The sequence below is a fragment of the Balaenoptera physalus genome (assembly GCF_965194825.1).
Source record: "Balaenoptera physalus genome assembly, chromosome: 4".
Lineage (NCBI taxonomy): Eukaryota > Metazoa > Chordata > Mammalia > Artiodactyla > Balaenopteridae > Balaenoptera > Balaenoptera physalus.
The window spans coordinates 107,468,718-107,491,892 of record NC_138891.1 but is presented as its reverse complement, the minus strand read 5'-3'; the positions used below and the strand labels follow the sequence as shown (position 1 = coordinate 107,491,892).

The 23,175-nt window shown below is 32.1% G+C and overlaps 1 protein-coding gene across 5 annotated transcripts in view; it reads left to right on the top strand.

Annotated features, from left to right (window-relative positions):
- The window catches only part of CADM2 (cell adhesion molecule 2), a 1,048,372-nt gene extending 1,025,197 nt beyond the window's left edge, over window positions 1-23,175 (top strand). For all 5 annotated transcript variants that reach the window (XM_082460494.1, XM_082460492.1, XM_082460493.1 and 2 more), the window contains 2 exons: window positions 15,346-15,471; window positions 16,300-23,175. In XM_082460494.1, the coding sequence (XP_082316620.1) occupies window positions 15,346-15,471; window positions 16,300-16,418 (245 nt within the window). In that variant the 3' untranslated portion in view covers window positions 16,419-23,175. The remainder of the gene's footprint in view (window positions 1-15,345; window positions 15,472-16,299) is intronic.

Here is a 23,175-nt window from a genome sequence, read left to right as displayed (position 1 = left end):
TGATCTCTCTGTGCTATGCGGCTGCTTCCCACTAGCTATCTGTTTTACGTTTGGTAGTGTATATATGTCCATGCCACTCTCTCACTTTGTCACAGCTTACCCTTCCCCCTCCCCATATCCTCAAGTCCATTCTCTAGTAGATCTGTGTCTTTATTCTCGTCTTGCCACTAGGTTCTTCATGACCTTTTTTTTTTTTTTTTTCCTTAGATTCCATATATATGTGTTAGCATACTGTATTTGTTTTTCTCTTTCTGACTTACTTCACTCTGTATGACAGACTCTAACTCCATCCACCTCACTACAAATAACTCAATTTCATTTCTTTTTATGGCTGAGTAATATTCCATTGTATATATGTGTCACATCTTCTTTATCCATTCATCCAATGATGGACACTTAGGTTGCTTCCATGTCCTGGCTATTGTAAATAGAGATGCAATGAACATTTTGGTACATGACTCTTTTTGAATTATGGTTTTCTCAGGGTATATGCCCAATAGTGGGATTGCTGGGTCATATGGTAGTTCTATTTTTAGTTTTTTAAGGAACCTCCATACTGCTCTCCATAGTGGCTGTATCAATTTACATTCCCACCAACAGTGCAAGAGTGTTCCCTTTTCTCCACACCCTCTCCAGCATTTATTGTTTCTAGATTTTTTGATGATGGCCATTCTGACTGGTGTGAGATGATATCTCACTGTAGTTTTGATTTGCATTTCTCTAATGATTAATGATGTTGAGCATTCTTTCATGTGTTTGTTGGCAATCTGTATACATTGCTGTTGTTTTCTTGATGTGTTATCTTGCAAGGCAGTTTGAACTCTTGGTGAATGACAGATTGTAGTAAAGAATGCAGAAAAAGTGATATTATATGGAGGTAAGAGAAAGGGGGAAGAAGGGAATGAAACAACACTCCATTTATTAATAGAAACAGAAACAATTATGCTGAATTTGGAAAAATGATTATGACTACATTAGGTTTCTAGTCACATTAGAATATGACTTATCTTAGGTTATATATTTAATGATATTTATGAGGGACTTAATCTCTTCCTCTCAATTGCATGTGTATTGCTTTAGTAGAGGAAAGATGTAAGTCTCTGTCATTAAAATTCTAAGACATTATTAGGTATTAGGTACCACTTTAAAACCATTTTAGAAACCTACTCTTAGGACCATAAGACATAATTTAGAATATAGAGTACAGTTATTTTAATGTCACCATTTAAATTTTTCATCAGTTTCATTTAAATGACCTTAATGAATGCATCTCAGAGTTTTCAGTTAGGTCTTTTCATTTGTATGCTTGGACTACAAAGTGCTGTGTAATAATTGTTAAAATGAATAATTACCTTTTATGCATAACAGGAATTTAGGCCCACTGCTTTTTAACAATGATGTAGGACAAAATTTTACATACAATCATACTTCATATTAACTTGTAAGGGCAGAATTATTTTATAGGCATATCTGCTACTCATTAATATTTAAGTCAATTTTCTCTAAAGAATTTGTTACAGGTTTAGTTAGTTGCATTTTGCATACTTATTTCTTAAAATAAAAAAAATCAGTCCATGAATTCATAAAATATGCAAATGTCATGTATGCTTAAACTGAAAGCATTATCATAACTTAAGCATGCTACGTTTTGTACAAACTTTCTTTTCATTTATTTTGGGAACAATGGAGCTTATTTCATACTCACAAACATGAAAACAACTATTTCTGTCATTATATCAGTGTCCAGATCTGCAGGCTAACAATCTGATTATCAAATTATTAATGATGGTGAGGATATAGCAACTCCTGACAGGTATTAAATATATAAATTACGTACAATGGAACCAGTTCTCTAAGAGTTAACTACACTGAGGTTTTACAGTAATATTTTTCTCAGAATTCATGTTAGAAGAAATTACTAAATTTGATACAGCCTTCTTGCAAAGTTCTCCCTATATTTGGGTAAGTAAATCTACTCAATAGATCTAAGAATAATAAGTGACATTCTGAATTGCTTTCTATAATATAGCATTTGAGATATCTGAGTACATTTTTTACTATAACTCACCAATTAAGAGACTGAATTTTTCTTCTAAGTCAATAATTTAAACTCTAAACACACTTCTCTACACTACCTTTTGGGTCTAAGTAGATCTATTTGTGATCTTGCCAAATCTAGCCACCATTTACAACTTTTGCCATTTTGGAAAATAAATTCTGTATTATGGGGTGAGGAGGAAACTCAGTGATTCTTGGTCTTTGACACTTCTCTTCCAATTTCCTCATGGAGTGATCTCAGAAGAGAACACAACACAGAGCGAAGAATCTCGAGAAAGGAATCCCTTTGAAACTTGGGAAAGTTGTTCACTACAGCATTTCTGTTTAGGCATCCATAAGTCAGGCAGCTAATTTTCAATACATATTAGTCATGATATATCCTCTTGATAGCACTTCTCCTCTTGTGAAAATACTTTCATACCAGTCTAATTCAGCTTGCCTTAGGTTCTGTTTTCAGTTTGGAGCTTGATCCCTAAGTTATAATGAAAAAAGCATTTATTAAACATTTGCTATAAAATCTACTAAATTTGGTATAAGACTAGTAACTATGTGGTAAGATTGACTTATGGATAAAATTAGTTAATATTTATTTAATAAATTTAAAGTAATAATGCTTTTAATAAATATTAATGAGGTATTGTATGTGTTGTATGTGACCTTTGTATGTGTTACCTCATATGATTCACACAAAAGTTCTGTGTGACTCATATTACTATTATCCTGTGTTATGTATGTTATATATGAAGCAGAGAGGTTTAATAACATATTGGTCACACAACTAGTGTATAAAGGACCAATAAGGGAAAAATATGAGAGGTTTACTTTCTACTTGAACATGACTTTCTATATTAAAAAAATAAGGTAAGATTCCAGTAAGCTTAAGATTTTAATATTTAAAATATGCACAAGCCTTTCCCAATGGTATGTGATGGTCTCTCCTAAATGGTGAATATAGAGGACATGTACATCATATTTTTCTGAATATATTCATTATTATAACTGGGGAACTGGTTCAATGACTATTCATAGTGGTTTTAAAAACTTATATGAATGCAGTCAATATGACTATTATAATTATCACCAGAATAATCAATTCAAAAACAATAACACAAGGCATTTTGACAGAATTGACTATTGATATTGATAGTACACACTTTAGAGCTGACTGGTTTAGAAGGGAAATTGTTTAGCAGCAATGGTATTATGTTTCTAGTGTATTGGCTCATAAAAAAATAAACATGTTTATACATGTTTAATCCTTCCCCACCATTTTAAATGTTTATTCTTCCATCCCAATTATTCATGCATATGGATAGACATCATAAACAATTGGTACAGAATAAACTTTTTAGAATAATGTTGAGCATTATAGTCCCACTATCAAACATTTATTCTTTATATTTTCTAAGTATTTAAAAAGTAAATCTTTCATGTTAGTGTTGTTTCCTCTGGAAGTGTATTTAATGTAATTATTATCAGGTCAGCTGCCTTTTTTTTTTTGCAGTTTAGTTTAAGAAGATATGTGCTTTAGTCAAGATTTTACTCTTCTGCAGAAATCATTGTGTATAATTTATTTAACCTCTAGTCTGCTTAAAAATACTTTAATTCATCCTCTTAAATTTACAGAGTACATTGCCAAAATAGACATATGGAAATGTCATATACTAGTCATTTGTCTTCCTTCTTAATGGTTGCTCCCATTTATTTATTTTTTGTGTGTAGGCTGAGACCAGTGATGTGCAAAGAGTTAGGTATTGTTGACATTGATGGCAAAACAGTTCCAAGTTAGAAAGATGTAGGCAACAGAATAAAAAATAGCAGCTTTTACAGATCACATAAATATAAAAGAAATTGGACACTGTAGAATGAATTTGAGTATATTTTTTCCCGAAAAAAACCAACATAAAAGTACAGAATACGAGGTTTTTTTTAAACAGTCTCTAACCTTATAAAGCTATTATTTTCCTCACATCCTATTTACTGAGCACCTATGAGAAATGACTTATATGCACAGATTCCATATTAACTGATTTTAACAATAACTCTTTGAGGAAGGCAGAGCACATATATATACTTATTTATAGATGTAAAAACAAACTCTTAGGTCAAACTTACAGTTCTGAGTCTCATACTATTTCGGATCTTCTTTGATCTTAAGAGAAACTACTGTTTAATGCAAGTAAGTTACACTGTGTGTCACATGCCTGATGGATAATATAGCAGAGTTTTCCAAGCAGCAAATAACCCCACATATACCCCAAAACTTACGTTATTCTCACTTTGATCACTTAGATAACCTTAAAAACCATTCCTCTCCTTCACGTCCCTCATGTTCTCACACAGGTAATCTTCTGGCAGGTTCTCTCCCCTTTTGGGTATCAGTGCTGAAAGAAGTGAAACATTTTGTGAAAGGCCCTGGTCCTAATAGCTATATTACTCTGCTGGTTGAGAGTCCTCTCTGGATTCTTAAAATTCTTAAGAGCTGAAAAATTTCCTCATTTGAGGTAGTCAAGGAAATACTATCCTGGGTTCACCAGAGAAAGAAAGATCAATGAAGTGAAGAGATTATGCTAGAACCTACTTCATCCAAAAGTATGAACACTTGTGGAGAAAGTTTCTACTTAAATTTTTGTTCTAAAGGACAAATGAAGTATCTTATTCAAGAATATATTTTGTTTGGGCTTAGCACATTATTAACTATTTATAAATACAAGTTAATAAAGTCAGTTGTTATGTAATTGGGACACATATAAGTCATAACAAATGATGAGCAGATCTTGAGGGGGTAATTCTCAGAAGAGGAAATCTGTAGCTCAATGCATGAAATTAGTGTAGGATGTAGCAACACCTCACTTCTGTACATCTGACAGTCATACTTTGCTTGATGAAACATTTTATAAATTGATTATATCTCTAAGCTAAAAAACCTTGAAACGCCAAATTTAAAACGAAGCAAACAAAACAGTGACTTTATAATTATTGTCAAAATCTTTCTGAGTAGGAAGTCTATGTGCTATTAATACACAGAAATGTGTCGTGGCATTTGTTGTTTATGTGCTTGGTATGCGAAGAAATTTATGGTACAATAAATGCATTTTTGAGAGGAAAGGATAAGTGTTAAGCTTGGTGGGATTTTTTCTTATTATTGAAAACCTATTGTATGATGTAGCATTAATTTAGAACCCTTGGATTTAGAGTCTGAGTACACATTGTTTATAGTAAAAAAGTATGTGTAAATCACTATACGTACACAAAGAACAATATATTTTCATGTTTTCTAACCTTTAGAGATTGGTCTTACGTGTTTTTGTCAGAAACAGTAATTGTACGTAAAATTAAAAGATAACAGATGACCTTTGAGTGAATATGGTGACATTTCTCTCCAGGGACTTTGCCAATGTCATATACTGTCAAAGAACAGTTTATTTTTCTCCATAAATTATGTATAACTATTTCTAATGTTTTAACCATAGTGACCCTCTTTCTGAAGCATTACTCTATTTAAAGAGGGAAAAGTAGAATCTTAAGTACACAAAAATATTCTAATTTCATGTTAGAATCAAATTATCTAAAACATTAGGTACAAATCTGGATGAGTCATTTTTACTTAGCAATAATTTCTAAAATATTTAGATATTAACAGTATTATTATATTTAAACAAATAATTTAATACCATGAAGGAGTAGCCATCCATTGCTCAGCAGAGCAAACTGGTATCTAAAGAACCCAGTTCTGGCTGGAATTCAGTATAAGAATTGAATATTATCCATTCACTCACTCAACTTGCTTGGTTCTAAGAACTGTGTAAAAGTGCTGTTCCAGCTATATTACAAGTGTAAGACACAACTTTCATCTTCAAGAAGACATATCTTTGGGGGAAGATAAAACTAAGGCAGGTGAATTAATTCAAGAGAAAAAACTTCTGAATGAAATAATTCATGGTTGATTGACATGGAGAGACTGCTCACTGTTATTTGGGTTTCGCATACCCAGAGAGAAGGAAGAATGTCTTACTGGAAGAAGAAACAGCACCAGCAGGGAGGTCATTTACCATGGAGGGGCATTGAATTCCTCTTCATGACAGAAGAAAAGAGAATACAATTATGTGAAAAGATAAAACGCTAGAAAAAATTACCTCAACAAATTCTTGTTCTCAAAATAGGAATCATCTGACACATACTTAAAACTGATTTTCATGAATATTTTTAAAGCTTTTCAAAAATTAATCCCAAAAGTTGCTTAGGCAAGCTGTTCCAGAGTTTATCAATCTTTTTATTAGTAATAACTATGATTTTTTAAGTCAACACTTTATAGGCACTGAATAAAATAAGCCATTTGTAATACAGAAACTAGCATAGATTACTTAATAAATTATTCTCTCATTTAATCCTCACCCATCATCAGACTCCCACAAGATTCATTTGATCCCATCTCATGTTATGCAAATCTTCTGCTATTCATATCCCCCCAACTTTCAAATATTCAGACACTTAGAATGCTTCACCATTGTTATTACACAGAGTAAAATTCCTAAAGGAGTCTTTTTAAAAATTGAAAAAGAAAACCGATATCTTTCTACATAGAAGTTTATACTTTCCAACTTCTTTTCCCTCATATAACTAACATTTAGATAGTGCTTACATTACAGTGTGTCAGACATTCTTCAAAGCCCTTTATGTACGGTAGCACATTTAGTCTTTGACAATCCTGGAAAATAAGAAGTATTCACATTCTAAAGGTGAGAGGGTTAAGAAACTTGCCCAAAGTCAACCTGATAGTAGTAAGTTGTTTAAGGTTTAGTATAAACAATTTGTAAGTCCAGGATTTTGTGAGCAATTTCTTCTACTTGAAAAACTTTCACTGACTTCTCTGCTTCATTCTACCACTTTCCTTCTATTTATGTACAACATAATACAACATAGTTTCACCCCAATACTGATTTCATCTGGTGTTCATGACATCATTCACTGCATCTTAACAACTGTGAAACACTGGTGTGTGAGCAGAGAGAGGGCAGGTGTTTGCAGTGTAACTCACTGCAGCAGCTATACAACACACAACTCAACTGAAGGTAACTCATGTAAAGGAATTGATCTGTGCAGTCTTGGGTGTTCTGTTTGTATGCAGGCCATTGGCTGGGGATAAGCATGTATTATCCAGACTTCCCCAAATCTATTTTCCATTGCCTTAAATTTTCACATATTTCAAGTGAGATAATACATGAAAAAGATCATACTCTAGTTTCTGTATGTCAGTTCAGGCTGTAACAAAATGCCATAGACCAAGTTACTTAAATAACAAAAATTTAGTTTTCACAGTTCTGGAGTCTGGAAGACCAAGATCAGGGTGTCAGCATGGTCAGATTCTGGTAAAAGCTCTCTTCCTGGTTTGCAGACAGCTGCCTTCAAACTGTGTCCTCAAAATGGCAGATAGAGAGATTGAGAGAGAGAGAGAGGGAGAAGCAGCTAGCTCTCTGGTATCTTTTCTTATAAGGGCACTAATCTCATCATGAGGGCCCCCACCATCATGACCTCATTTAAACCTAGTTTTCTCCCAAAGGCCCCATCTCCAAATACCATCACATTTGGGGTTAGAGCTTCAACATATGAATTTTGAGGGAGACAAAATTCAGTCCAGAGCAGTTTCCTACTGCTTTTCTTTTTCTTTTTTTAAAAAAAAATCCTATTTCCAAAGTCTTAAATATCCTATATTAGTACATTCCCAGCAAAGAGATAGGAAATTAACTAGAATTGCTAAATATCACTTGATTGTGATGCAGAATAACTTTTAGGAAAACTAAACTTGAAAAACTATCTATGCTCTCTAAAGGTGATAATTGCAGTTTTACACTTACTTTTGTGAGTTTAATTTCATAATTTTTGAAACATTTTATTGCTAAACTGAAATTTCTCCACGAGTTTTAAATCACTTCTAAAATATATATATGTATTAATATAAACTCCAAAATGAATGCAGAATATCAGTATAAGTGGCTTTATTGTTTAAGTGTCTGTTATCATGTACTCCAGTATTATATTTTGTTTAAATTTATTCTACTCTGCTCTTGATTATTTGTCTTGACATTCCATGACTCTGATGGTTGTTACTAGGGAACTACACTTGGTGTCTTTTGCATAAGAAGCACTTGCTTCTCTTCAGTAATTCATCTTTTTCTATTCATTCCAGCTTTTCCAACTCTTCTATTTTTCAATATTTAATTTAATTCTACTCCTGAACTCTGCTATTTAAATTGTTTTGTAGATAGTTTTTATTAGATTTTAGTAAAAAAAAAAAAAGTAAAAATTTCTTAACCTCACAAATAGGTGAATTAACATGTTTGTTATAGTGCATGTCCTTAGAGATTTATCATTTTTAAAAATTATAATTAATAATCCAAATTTGGCTTTGAAAACATTTATTTTAATATTTAAGGACAATCATTTTCTTTTAAAAATGATCTCAGAAACTAATTTTAAAATATTTACATAAAATGATTTTCATTCCAGTTCTTACCAAACATTTTATTAAAATGAGAAATCATATATAATAAAATATTTATTGTAAAATAATTTTAAACTTGGATTAAAAACTGTGCAGTGTTTTTGATTTCTCCCTGCTTTGACCCTAGAAAGTTAGATATTCTTTCTTTAGAGTTTTCACTTCTCATTTATGGGGACAAAACATGATAGACTAGACACTTGATGGTAGAAATCCCCAGTGATGATTTCAGAGATAGAATTATATAATTTAGTACTTCTCCATGTTAAGATTTTTAAATAAAACTATACTTTAAGGTTATTTTCTACTCTTCTAAATATCAGAAATTACTAATCCTATATATTTTTATGTAACATGATTTTTTCTTCAGAGTCCTTTATTGAAAGTCCAGTAACCCTAACTGAAAGATGTTATGCTCAGAAAGACTTTTTTTGTTTTTTTGTTTGTTTCTTTGTTTTTTCTTGGCTGCACTGCACGGTTTGTGGGATCTTAGTTCCCCAATCAGGGATCGAACCCTGCAGTGGAAGCGTAGAGTCCTAACCACTGGACTGCCAGGGAATTCCCCCTCAGAAAGCTTTAATTCCACAATATTCATGTTTTATGCATTGTCAAGTACAAAAGATTTCTAATATATTGCCAAATCTATTGGAATTTACTCACTCCCGTATTAACAGGCTAACTCCAGCAAGACTTGGGCTAATGCTTGATGATGAATAATGGCCTTGAAAGACACATGATGTATTTATCTGAATGATAATGCAGACTCAGCCATATGTAAAGAAACTTCGGAAGGCTGCACTTCATTTTTTTTTTTTTTAGCTTTTTTTTTTTTAACATCTTTATTGGAGTATAATTGCTTTACAATGGTGTGTTAGTTTCTGCTTTATAACAAAGTGAATCAGCTATACATACACATATATCCCCATATCTCTTCCCTCTTGCGTCTCCCTCCCTCCCACCCTCCCTATCCCACCCCGCTAGGTGGTCACAAAGCACCGAGCTGATCTCCCTGTGCTATGCGGCTGCTTCCCACTAGCTATCGGTTTTACATTTGGTAGTGTATATATGTCCATGCTACTCTCTCACTTTGTCCCAGCTTACCCTTCCCCCTCCCCGTGAAAAACAAATACCGTATGCTAACTCATATATATGGAATGCACTTCATCTTTTTATTGCTATGACAGTAGGAAAGGGATGAGAGAAAGGGTGTATGAGGGACCCCCACTGGGACTTAGTCATTTAAATTATGTATAATATTATCTCTTCATTGTTCAAGTGATCCTTATCTGATCCTCAATCTCAGTCACTTGTTTTAGATGCTAAGAATAGAAATTAATTAAGGACAGGTTTTAGTTCTAAAAGTTATGGGGGAAAAATAAAATGTGTAACCAAAAATGTTAGTTTAAAAAAATACATTTACAAGTAGGCATGCAAAGGAGCATCCTCTAAAACCATATTATCTTTGAAATCTTAAAAATCCTAGGACTATATGTTGACTTATTTTTCTGATGAGATGAAGGCTAAAGGTTGAAATCTTTCCTTTATAAATTATAAAAGTGTATGCAGAACATTCATGATTAGGGTCAAATAAATATAAATGTTACGGATTGTTTTCTTGAAAGTAGTATGTATATATATAAATGCATTTGAAACCAGTGAAAATATATTCAATAATGAACATGATAAATTTAATTTATCTAAAACAAATTTTAACAGATCAATTTGTCTTTGTATAAGTTGTACAAAAAAGGAGGACGGACTGCATATTATGTGAGACTGTACTATGAAAGTGAAGATTTTAGTCAAAGTATACGAAATCAATGAAATCTTTCACCAAGAGTGATCTACATCTCAAGTGTCTTTCTCCAATCCATCCACTATGTACAGATATCCTATGATTCATATATCAGTTACAAAAATAGTTTCTGTAGCTACATTGGTCTGCAGCATTATAACTGAGCAGGAATGAACACCAGCCTCAGAAAAGAGAATCTGTCTTCAAAACATCTCAACATTAAGAGTGAAAATAAGAAAAGAAAATGTAAGGATGTATAAATAGAATTTAAAAATTCAATTTGCATCCAATGGAAAAAGGTTTGCAATAAAAGAAGAGAAATAATATATACTCACCAAGAAAAACCATTTTTTCTGGATATTTAAATGGAATTATTATACTAAAATGAGGAAAATATTATCAAACTATCACTTTTTATTGTCAATCATATAAAACTGTTTAAAATATCTACTAAGTAAGAACAGAGTGAGATTAAACAGAGAGTGTAGTTAAACCAAAGTCACAATCAGTAACAAAACCCTTTAGGAAGAAATAAAAAGGAAAATCTATGATAGAAAATCAAATCATCTAAACAGATGGTAGGTAAACTTGGGAAATATAACTAAAACAAAATGTAATTTAGTAAAATGATTATAAAAATAGGAAAGAAAGAATGACATATATGCAACATGAAATATGGAGTTGCTACCAGTGCATAATTGGATTTTCTAAGAAAGAAAATGGAAAGAAGAACAGTTGTTAATCAAAAGTAGAGCAGGAAAAAAGAATTCTTAAGCCAAAAAACAAACGAACTTAATCTGAATTTAATAAAAAAGTAGGTTTGCAAATGAAGTCAAATTCTGACTAGAGACAAACTACAAAATATATTCAGCTAAAATATCAAAATATAATGGAGGAAAAGAACGAATATTCTGATAGCAATCATGCAGAAAATGTAGGTCATTTAGAAAATTGAATTATTTCAGATTTATCTTGAAGTAGAAGGAGGCAAACAAATCCAAACGATTTCAGATATATTTGGTAGGAAAGGGAGGCAAAACAAATTGTCAAAACACTGACAAATTGTCTTGTATTATTATTAATTCAAAAAGATAAAAACCCGGAATTCTTTAGCCAGTTGAGTGTTTATTCACAATAAAATAATACTCAGATATTCAAGGTTCAAGGATGTTGTTATCATGAAATTTTCTTTTGACAAGATGTGTGCTTCATATGATCAAAGGATGATGATATGAATATCTTTACTATCTAATTTTAGATAAGGAGAAGCTGTAAAAGGAACTCTAGATATTGAGATGAGTAAAGAGACCAAACAATGTCAAAAGGAGGATGGTGGCTAGTCCATTTAAATTTTTGATGCATTTCTGAGATCATCAAAATCAGGACAAAATTGTCATTATTGTTAACAAAGCACTAACTAGAGCAGTAGAAAAAAGAAAATATAAAACTAAGGAAGTTTGACAGTCAGGAAATAAAAATGAAAAATATGATCTTGACAAGTACTAGATATAATGCTTTATAAAACAGAGTACAAAATATGAATGGAATAAAGAAAAATGAGTCATAAAGTTTAATGAAAAAGTAAGAATATTTTAAAATATTAAAATGTTTCAAAATATTAAATATTAAAAAGATTATTTTAATGGGAAATAGGATTAATGAAAATATGTAGGTCCTATATCAGAAAACTACACAATTTACTAAAAGACACTAAAGATTTAAATAATTGAAGTGTCATACCATTATCCTGGAAAATGCGCTATATAAAAGAAAGCTATCTGTAAATTAGTACAATTCCAATAAGCAATCTGTTGTATTTTTGTTTCTTGCAAAAAATATTCTGAACCTGATCTAAGACTTCTCTACCAATGCAGTAAAATGATCTTTAAAACTAAAATATTAGCCTAGGATTGCATATATAGACCCCTCACATGGAATAGACTAGAATATGCAGAAACACATAAAATGGGTAGACATTTAGTTTATGGTGACAAAAATATTGATGAAAGAAACAATGTGGGAGACAACGGTCTGTCACAGAAGAATTAAAGTCATACTTTATGCTTTAGCCTCAAATCATAGACCAAAATACATTTTAGATAGATTAAAATAAAATAATAAAAGTGTTAGATGACAACAGAAATCTATATGTGTATAATCTTATGATAACAAAAGCATTTCAAATCAGGATCCACAAGTCAGACATCATAACACAAAACTTTGATAGATTTGATTACATAAAATAGTAAGACTTATCTATGGCTGAAAAGACCAGAAATGAAGGATATATAAAAAGAAATTGCTAAAAAATGTTCATCTTTTTATGGAGAGAGCTGTTAAAACAGAAATTTTGAATGGAAAAATGGTCAGGCTGCGTAAATAGGCATTCCAAAATTGATGCATTAATATGGGAAATAGTATTTAGACACATTTATGTTAACTTATAATTTACTAACACAAAATATTTAACGCTCTTCAATATTAGATTGACAATTTTTCTTTTAATTATAGTATCTGCTGGTAATACTATATGGGAACTCAGGGGCAGTTGGTGGAGGATGAATTTGTACAGTGCAATATAATTTAGCAATATTTATCAAAAGTATTGTAAAAATGTTTGTATCCTCTGATCCAGCAATACTACTTCTCAGAATTTACCTTCAGGAAATGACAGGTACAGATGTACAAACAAGAGTGATTTTTCAGCTCCCAAAAAGAGTGCTCAGTTCTGAGAGATAATCAGCAAATAAAATGGATATAATTTATGACTATCTGTATTTGGGAACTTGAGCAGGAGGTGGAATTTGAAACTGATTCTAAATTATCTAAGCTAGGAATAGGAATAGGGAATTCAGAGGCATGGCAGATTTATTTTTTGCTCCTTTTTTTTTTTTTGAGATGGCCTGACCCATTCTTGTGGTTCTCTTATTTTCAACTTGCATCTCCTGAGATCACTCGGGAAGGTTACATGTGGGAGACATTTACTGGCTGGGCTTTCTTTCAGTTGTCTAGAACACAAATCACATGGTTAACATTCAACTGCCAGTGAAGCTGGTAAATGTCTAGTTCTGTTCACTGAAAGAATAGGAAACAAATTTGTTATTAGCTAGAAATCTCTGCCCCAATATAGCCTTCTGATCACCAAATATTTTTACACCTTCTTTTTCTCCCATCAACCATTGCTAAACCCTGTCCAAAGAGATAACCTCAAGTCCCATCAAGCCACTGTATCCAACTCAAAGACCAAGATCCTTAAATATGCACAGTTCTCTTCATCATCTCTGGATATGTTAGTCCAGGGACAAATGAACCAAAACACAAGTTTCAATGCTCTTCTCCATCCCATACACAAAACACAATGATAGAACAGATTCAGGAAAAGCACTCCTTTAGATAAAGGCTGTCTTTTGGAAATAGAGGAAAAATGCGAAACACTTGAGCAGTCACTGATCCATAATAATTATGAAAATATGCCAGAGCGGCATGAAAAGTTCCCTCTGCCTTGGCAATAGTTATAGTTCTATGAAGAAACTAGATTCTCTTCTGTTCATTCTTTTTTGCTTCCTCCAATTCTGCCTTACAGGAAGTTCAACCTTGTCAGTCATACTCTGTGGCCACATCAGAAGTGGGTGTTTGGTAATATGCCCTCTATGGGGACTACACAGTTTTTATAGGCCACTTCTTGCTTTCACCAAGTTTGGGAGTCCAGAGGTTGGTTTGATGTTTCAATTGTCAGACTTTTCTTTCTTTTTCTTTTCTTTTCTAACTAGGTATATGCTTCTTTGGCACAATAGTTCCATTAAAAACACAGTAGACTCCTAATCTATTTGTCAGATTCTTGTGCCTGTAACCACACTTTAAGACTTTCTGAAAGTGGAATTGCCAGGCCTAATTTATTTCTTTACTTTCTCTCTCTAAATCTCTCTTGTAGGCTATAAGCAGCTCCCATGAAGTTATGCACGCAATGGACTTTGGAGGATAGGCGGTACACTTAACCTGACTTTTGCCATAGGGCTGAGCCTTAGTGCATTTTGTTGCTCAGAACCTCAGTTTTATCTCTTATTGTGCAACTTTTATAAATAGTTGATTTTCCAAACTTTTGAGTACTCAAAATGTGGGGCTTTCTTTGATCTTTTCATTTCTGCTTGAAAACTGGCCATCCTCTACTGGTCTCAGCTCTTTCCTATAATATCTTACTAAAGGCAGAATGTAAAAGTATACTATTAATCTAATCTTTCCAACCACTTCCTTCAAAGTTACAAGTGCAACAGGCACTTAATCCTCAATGTTGAGTATTCATCTTCATCCTTCTATCAATAACACAACACAGTTTGTAAACCCCCTTCTCCTTGAAGTATGATCTTCCCTTTGATCAACTAATGTGTACTCTGCAGGATCTCTTCCTACCCCACTTTTCTCTCCTTCTCAGTCTACTCTGCTGGACACACTTCTTTCAGACTTTAAATATGGGAGCTTCTCAGGTTTCAATTTTCAGACTTCTTCTCTCTATCTAGACTCTCTTCCTTGGGGAGTTCATCAGTTTCCTTAGCTTTAAATAATATTTATATAATGGTAAATACCAAGTTATAATCTCTAACCCCAGCGTTTCCTATGACATAATTGTATTTTTTAAATGGTATAGTTGTATTTGTCACATTAAAAATACACACACACATATTTTCAGGTGGAGAAGAGGAGAAAGAAAAGGCATGTAACTATACAAAATCATATATGTGTATTTGTTTATCCTGTTTCCCCCTTAAAATGTAAACTCAGTGGCAACAGTAATTTATATGTCAAATGTTATATTCTCCAACATTTTGTACATTATAGGCACATAATAAATATTTGTTGACTAGATGATTGGTATAATACACATTAATAAAATTTTATTTTAATGTGCTAGTTTTCAACATAACTCATTCTAATGCAGATATGTATTCTATGTCTAAATAACACACTAACTAGGACAATATTTTTCTCTGTTTTCTAGATCCCAATGCTCTGGCTGGCCAGACTGGCCCTGATCATGCTCTTATAGGAGGAATTGTGGCTGTAGTTGTATTTGTCACTCTGTGTTCTATATTTTTGCTTGGACGGTATCTGGCAAGACATAAAGGTAGGTTATATTTAATAAAGCATTCTTAAGTTTGGCAAAAAAATTCTAAAGACTAGCTTCATGAAATATTATGTGAGTGCGTGTGTGTGTGTGTGTGTGTGTGAGAGAGAGAGAGAGAGAGAGATGAGGGGTGAAAGAGAGAGATCTAAATACTAAGTTATTTCAGAGAATTCTTGATTATTTTACTCAACGTTAAAGCTGGATTGGCTATCAAAATAATACTTAACCAGTAGCCAAAAGTCACAGAGTAAATCATTGGCTCAGAAAAAAAAAAAAAAATGGAAGCAAGTTTGTAATTTATCTCTAGGACTGAAATTCAACTCTAACATTAATCATTTGGTAATGTTTCTATTTGTAAGTTTATGGACACACATGTGGACATATTAGTGAGGAAAATATGTGATTTTTCACAATGGGCTAGGTAGCAAACTATTGATATAATCTACTTTTAAATGGAGTTACCAAAATAAATGGTGACACGTTTGATGTGATCATTATCAACATCTTAACAAAGGGCCCTGATTGCTACAGCTGCATGGATCACATGGTCTGAAGCCATCATTAAAGAAATCAAAGTACTCATTACCCATTCCAGTTTGGCTGTTGCCACTAGTTAACCTGACCACAGCTTCATCTACAACATATACTAGAAAACTGAAAGAAAGTGTGCAACTTTAGAAGGGTGAATTGTGTGGTTTCTCACTCCTCAGAATATGTTTCAACATATAAGAAATCTGGCATAAGTTTCTTCCTAAATGAATATACCTTTAATACTGGCTATTTTACCAGTCTGACAGAACTAACATATTTTTCTTCCAATACCCACAGGAACATATTTAACAAATGAAGCTAAAGGAGCTGAAGATGCACCAGATGCTGACACAGCCATTATCAATGCTGAGGGCAGCCAAGTCAATGCTGAAGAGAAAAAAGAATATTTCATTTAAGATGCAGGCCGAGATTCTGAATTTTACTTACCAGGCTGGCTGCTGGAGAAAACTGGCTATCATCTTTCAGAATTCATTTCTATCATCTTCTGCTACCTTTATTAACTTCCATACCGTACTGCTATCAGTAGCCAGTGTATACCAACAATCAGCTGTCGAAAGCATCATTCTTTAATTACTGTACCATCCATAATGCAGGACATTTCTTACTGCCTAAATTCTACATCATTGCTCTTTTAACATACAGTGCTTGAATATACAGCCTTAACAATGTTAATCATCTCCTTGGATCATGATATTGAATTGTTTTTATACATTGAAAAAAATGTATGCAGAGGTTTTTTCCCCCTCATTTTTTGTCCCCTTTAAATCAAAGACCTTGTCAGTTTACCATTGGACAGCTTTCACAAGTAACAGGATTAGGTAAAGACCTAATGTGCTTAAGTTCAATCAGATGTTAGAGGTTTATGATGTTTTCTACATGTCTATATTCAAAGACATGTTTTGGAAGCATATGCCCTAAAAAACACAAACTGAAAAAAACTACTGTAGTATAGATTCTGGAGTGTTTGAGATTGTACTGGTAAAGCTGTATCAATTTGCTATTTAAAAATTTAGTATTTGATACAGGAGCCATGTATATGGATTGCAATCAGGACATGCTATCTTATATAATTATATAGATCTTACCATTAGGTTATTTTAGCTTCATATACCAATAAATTGTTACAAACATTTTACTGTTTTGGGAATCACAAAGATTTCATTCATTTCTCTAATTTGATTCTGTGATTTATTTGCTCCACAAAGACTCACCTGCCTAAACAAAATTGAAATATCCATAGGGCACAATTTTGAGACATTTTAGTATCTGTATATAGTGCATATAATAAATCCAATTAAACATTATTTGATACATATTTAACTTTTTTGGCTGTAGGTAATTCAGTCATGAGTAAGCATTTTCTAATGTCCATTATATCCCTTTAGATATTACTTAAACCAATATTATAAGTAGGTAACATGTATTAGTATTTTTGTCTGTATGTCCTAGCACTGTTCAACAACAAATTTTTCTAGTTCTTGTTAATTTTTATTTGTTATACAATGGAAGCACAATGTTATAAGGAAAGGTAATTTTAAGCTAACAACCAGTGCACAGCCTCAGGTTTTAAATTACAACCACAGTTGAATAATAATCTAAAAATAAACTCTTAGTTTGCTAAAAATTTTCAAATTTTAATTTGGCAGTTCCAGAGCTGCTTACCTATGTTGGTTTGCCAAAAAGAAGTGTTTAAGATATGTTTTCTGTATAAATGAACTAATTCTTTATATTAAATTCCTGTCTATGCATTTTGTGAGGTACAAACTTATGAAACAGTGAGTGATAGAGAATTTCTGCCATGCTTTTAACTCCAAGGTGAAAGTCTCTTTCTCTGGATTATTTCTGAAATTTTGGTTTATTTAACCATTAAGAAATGCTGTATTCTTAAATATGACACAGAGTCAATCTAAAGTCATATTATTTCTCCTAGTAAAATACGATACTACTAGATTAGTGCTCATTAGATTTACTATATGCTAAAGATTAAAAATCCAGTTAGATAAAAATTATTTTCCCATTGACAAGCACTGCACCTTTAAGAAGAAAACACATATGACAATATGGTAGCTATACTTGCGATGTCTGAAAGCATGATGGCCTCTGGTTTTAAAAATATTATCTTGGAATTTATTTTGGGAAATGAGAATGGTTGAGTATGACATCATGTATTAATATCAAATGAAAGACAAGGGTGCTGTATCTTAGATTATTTATCAGAAAAGTATAAATCTTTTAAGGACAACGTTAGAATTTTTAATTTTTTTTGATCGTTGAAGCATATATCTTGTTGATTTCTTACAAGAGAAAAAGGACGATGTCAGTCAAGCAGCACTTTTTCAGAATATACAGAACATAAATAATATGATGTGGTTGAGTGTTAACATAATAAATCATATACAGTATGACATTTTAAGGAAATAAGTCTGCATTGATGTGATTGCATGCTTGTTTTTACAGTTCATTCCATACCATCTGTGGAAAAATGCAATAATATGTTAATATAGTATGGTAGTTTGAGAGAATCAGGTAGGTGCTACTAGACACATTGAAACTAGAATAGGTTTATAAACTGTTCATACCTTTCAATGCATAATCTTTAGAAAGATTCCACAAAGCAAAATTCATCCTGTTATTACAAAATGGAAAGGTTCTTATTACAGAAGTAAGTTGTATAAACTGCATCATCAATTACTATTTAGAGCCTAATTTCAGGATGCATTTACAAAATTGCTACTCTTCATCGATGTTGTATTTACATCCCTCTTCATTTCATCTGTATTCTACTTGGCTCCAACTGCTAAACTGTTGCCTAAATAACTCAATCATTATTTATAGCACTGCAAAATTAGAAATCCAAAATTGGTTGCACTTCAAGACTTTTGACTCTTTTAACCCTTTACAGTAGTATAAAAACTCATTGGAACTCTGTAAATGAAACTAACTGGTATATTATGATGTGTGAGCTCTAATCAAACATTTTGACAGTTAAAATACATAGATTTGAATTAGATATCATTTCAGTTACTGAAAGAAAACAGCAGTGGTATTATATTTTCCTATCTTAAAAATTTTTTTTGATTTTCACCAAACGAGATAAATTGTAAAAATTCTGTTCATTTCTATAAAAATCAGAAAAAATATGAAATAAATTTCTAAATGGACCATGTGAATTGCCATGACTGAAATATGCACACTTATATGCCCAGAGAGCCATAGCCACAGAACACAATGGAAGGAGTGTGCACACACACACACACCCCCAGTAGAATATGGAACATTATTCTTTACCAAAAGTAGCTATTCTCTGCCAGTGTACTGTTTACAGTGTAAATTGTCCTCCATCAAAAAAGTGTAAACAGCATTCTTTTTTTCTTGTTTCCATTTTTGAGTGTCCTAGATAGAACGATTATCAAAATTAGGAAGAAAAAGGAAAGTTTGTGAGTGCAAGGGCAAAGATAGCATGAGCACAGTAGTGTGTGTGTGTGTGTGTGTGTGTGTGTGTGTGAGAGAGAGAGAGAGAGAGATTCCAACTTGTTTTCTTTTACCAGAGAATCCAAGAAGCAGTTTAAGGAACCTGATATTGGAGTTTAATCTAGAAACTGGATGATCTCATATTGATTCAAGATGCTTAATCTGGCATTGAAACCCCACAATTAAAATAACAAATAGAGAAAGAAAACTAACTTTCCTAAATATGGCAAAAGAAGCTAACACCTCATTTATTTTTATTTCTTTGTAAAAGTATAAATATCTCAATTAAAGGGACAGGCTCACTTGTAATTATGTACTCATGATTGTAACAGCGTTGAGATTCCATATAGGCCCATGTACAGCAGCTGTTTGACGGTGATGGTTCTTCCATGTAACATAACAGTTATCGTGTAATTTAGTGCCACTTATTGCAAAGTGTTACCAAGGGGAACAATTAAAATACTTTTTCTTTGGATATAAGGATAATTGAATGAATGATAAATATGAAATTTCATGTTACATTTTTTAATTGTGGAGAAAATGCAAAACCTCATATCTTACTGCAAATTCCCCATCACATTGCTAATTACTGAGAGCCCTCTAAAAATGCCCACTATAATCCCCCTTTGCAAATGGTCATCTGTGAAGAATATACAATACAAAACAAACAAACAAAAAAAAAAAATGAAAAAAACAATGGCAACCACAGCAGAAATAAATGAAAAACGTAATGAGAATTACTGAGTAATGCTTTTTATTAAGTGGCACAAAGTACACACTAAAAACTATGCAAAATATAGGTAACTACAGTGTACGTACATGTAAGTATCTTGTACTTGCTGTGTATGGATGTTGGAAACCCATGGAATTATAATATGCATTTTGAATATTGGGAAAGAGGAAATCTTAGTGTAGATAGTAGTACTTGTTTTGAAATATACACTGGCAATATTGAAATACACTCAGTGCAATATCTGCTATTCTATTGCTGGATACTTAATGCAAAGGGATTTTAAAAAATTCTTCAACAAGATCTAAAAGGTTGCTAATCTCCACCTCCTGCATATTAAAGCATTAATTAAAAATACAAGTGACATAACATGTTAAGTTTTTCTTAATCATTAACGTGACACAATAAAATTATCTGACCTTGTTTTTAGAGTTACTGGAGAGAAAGAGATAACCTGAGTTTTCAACTTTGATGCATATCTAATTGAATTTGGGGTTCTTAAACTTTCTTTGAAATGTGTGTATGTTTTAATGGATTGTGGTACTTTTATTACAAGTACAAATTTATTCAATCAGAGAACATAGGTTACCTTTAATAGTTAGAGTCACTATAACTTAATGGAAATTTTTAATGTATTTTCTTTTTCTACTCATTCTTCCCTTTCTCTCTCTATTTCACCCCAAACATGCCCTTTGCACTTATACCCTTCCAAAGGCAATGGATTGAAAGTAGCAAGATTATAAAGAGAGCTAAAGGGGACAACATGTAAAAATGGGTTCTAAACTCATCAGCATTTTTATGTATTGAGATATTAATATTGAATGCAATAGTTATTGGATAGAGCTGGTAAATTTTCTGCCATGCATACTTACAATAATCCTTCTACCTCTCACTTTTAACATGGGCTATGATACTTCGAAATAAATAGAAGAAATAATTATTTACAAGATATCCCAGGAAGCACTCTTTTGCAACTATCCTAACAGTCCGCTCCCCACCCCCTGGGAAATCTCAAAAGCCAACTTTACTTTCAGTGTACTCAACGGTGTATGGATCTGCGTTTGTTTTTCCTTTTCTGTCATTAACTTTTCCTATAAGCAAAATACAGTAACTTTGTAAGGATAGTTCCTCGCATGACTATTTACTATTTCAATGTGATATAATTGTGTTGATTTTAAAAATAATTTAAATGGCAACACTTTGCAATCCAATCTGACATTTCATTTAATATTTAAAATAAACAATTTCTTATAAATTAATGCTGTGCTTTTAAGTAAAAATAATACATGTGATTTATTTTTCCAAGAAGTGTTATCTATGTAAGACAAATATTTAAGCATTTAAAACTGCCTCCTCATTAACAAATAATCCCTGAATAATGAATGCAAAGTATTGCCACAAATACCCACTTTATTTTGGCTAAATAGACATAATATGAATTTTTCAAATGATGTAATTTAATTATTCTAAAAGGAAATGACATTTTGAAAGCAGATTTTCCTTTAGGAAAAAAGGATACAAAAATTATCTCAAATTATGATGCTGAATCTATAAAATATGCTTAAAGTAAAATATATCTATGTTATGTGGTTATGTTACAAATAATATTTGGTGTAATCTTTACCATCTTTTCCATATATATATATATATATATATATATATATAAATGTATGGTTATTTTGGAGAGAATGGGCCCAAATGTGAAAAAGATGTAAAGAAAAAACACTATTTTCCCCTATGAAATATACTGTATATTTCAAAAGAAGAAACTTAAAAGATATTTGTAGATTGCAGGGGCAAAAGAGAAACCTACCAGGGCTCAGCACTTAAGCACTTTTCCCACATCCAGGGTCAGAAGAGCGGTGATTCCTACACGGACTTTTAAGTGCAGTATGAAATGCCACATTAGACTTCTCTTACACACAGTACTGTCAAACCTCAAATGTTTTCTTTCTTCAGATGCTTTTCCTTTTACATGATACTAGTAGACACTTTTCTCTTTATATTTGCTGATAGTGAAAGTTATATGCAATAAAATATTTGATGGTTGAAAGCAGTGGTCAGTTGGTTAAAAAAAAAACAAACTGTGAAATGTAAACTGAATTGTTATCTCTTTATCCTTTTTGCTTTTCTTTGTGTTTCTAACGTATTGATTGAGTCTCATAAATAGAAAGGAAAATAATTTAGAAAAATTTCAAAACTAGTACTCTTTCTCCTTACAAATGTATGAAATTAATCTCTTTACATATTTATTTAACTGTACCTGCTGTACTTATTGTAGATTCAATGATGCAGTTAAGTAGTAACCCAAGGATTTATGAGTTTGGATTACTGACCTATTTTCTTCATATTCAGTTCACATCAATATTTGCAAATTGGTTGTTTAGCTTTTTATTCAACCAAAAAATATTCCGTCAAGAAAGCTCCATTTTTATCATAAATATTTCAACATAACCAACATTGGAACAAGTCTGCCATGTTAAAAAGAATTTAAAGACTTATCTCTGAAAATGGTACCCAGAAATGCAGGTGTTCCCAGTAATGTAGCTTCAAAAATAAAATGTTCTATTCATATGACATGAAATTCATAACTTTTGGAAGGGTATATTTATGACAGCATAACAATAAATTCTGTGCTGAAAAGAAGATGCACCGAAATCACACATACTGCACAGAAGATAAACACAATTATTGAATCTACTGTTATCATTAACATTTTCAAAAACCAAAATGCATATTGTAATAGGTACATGACACTTGCATGTTGATATGCCTATATACTTACAAAGTATTCAATGTGTACTTAGTGGCGCTTAAGATATGTCATGTACAACTCATAAACATTCTTACAGGGTTCCCATTTGCACTTCATCTTTCAGTAAAGTCTTGTCGGAAAAAAATTGTCTGATACATATGGGAAAATAAAATTTGAATTTTAGTTATCTGTTGGA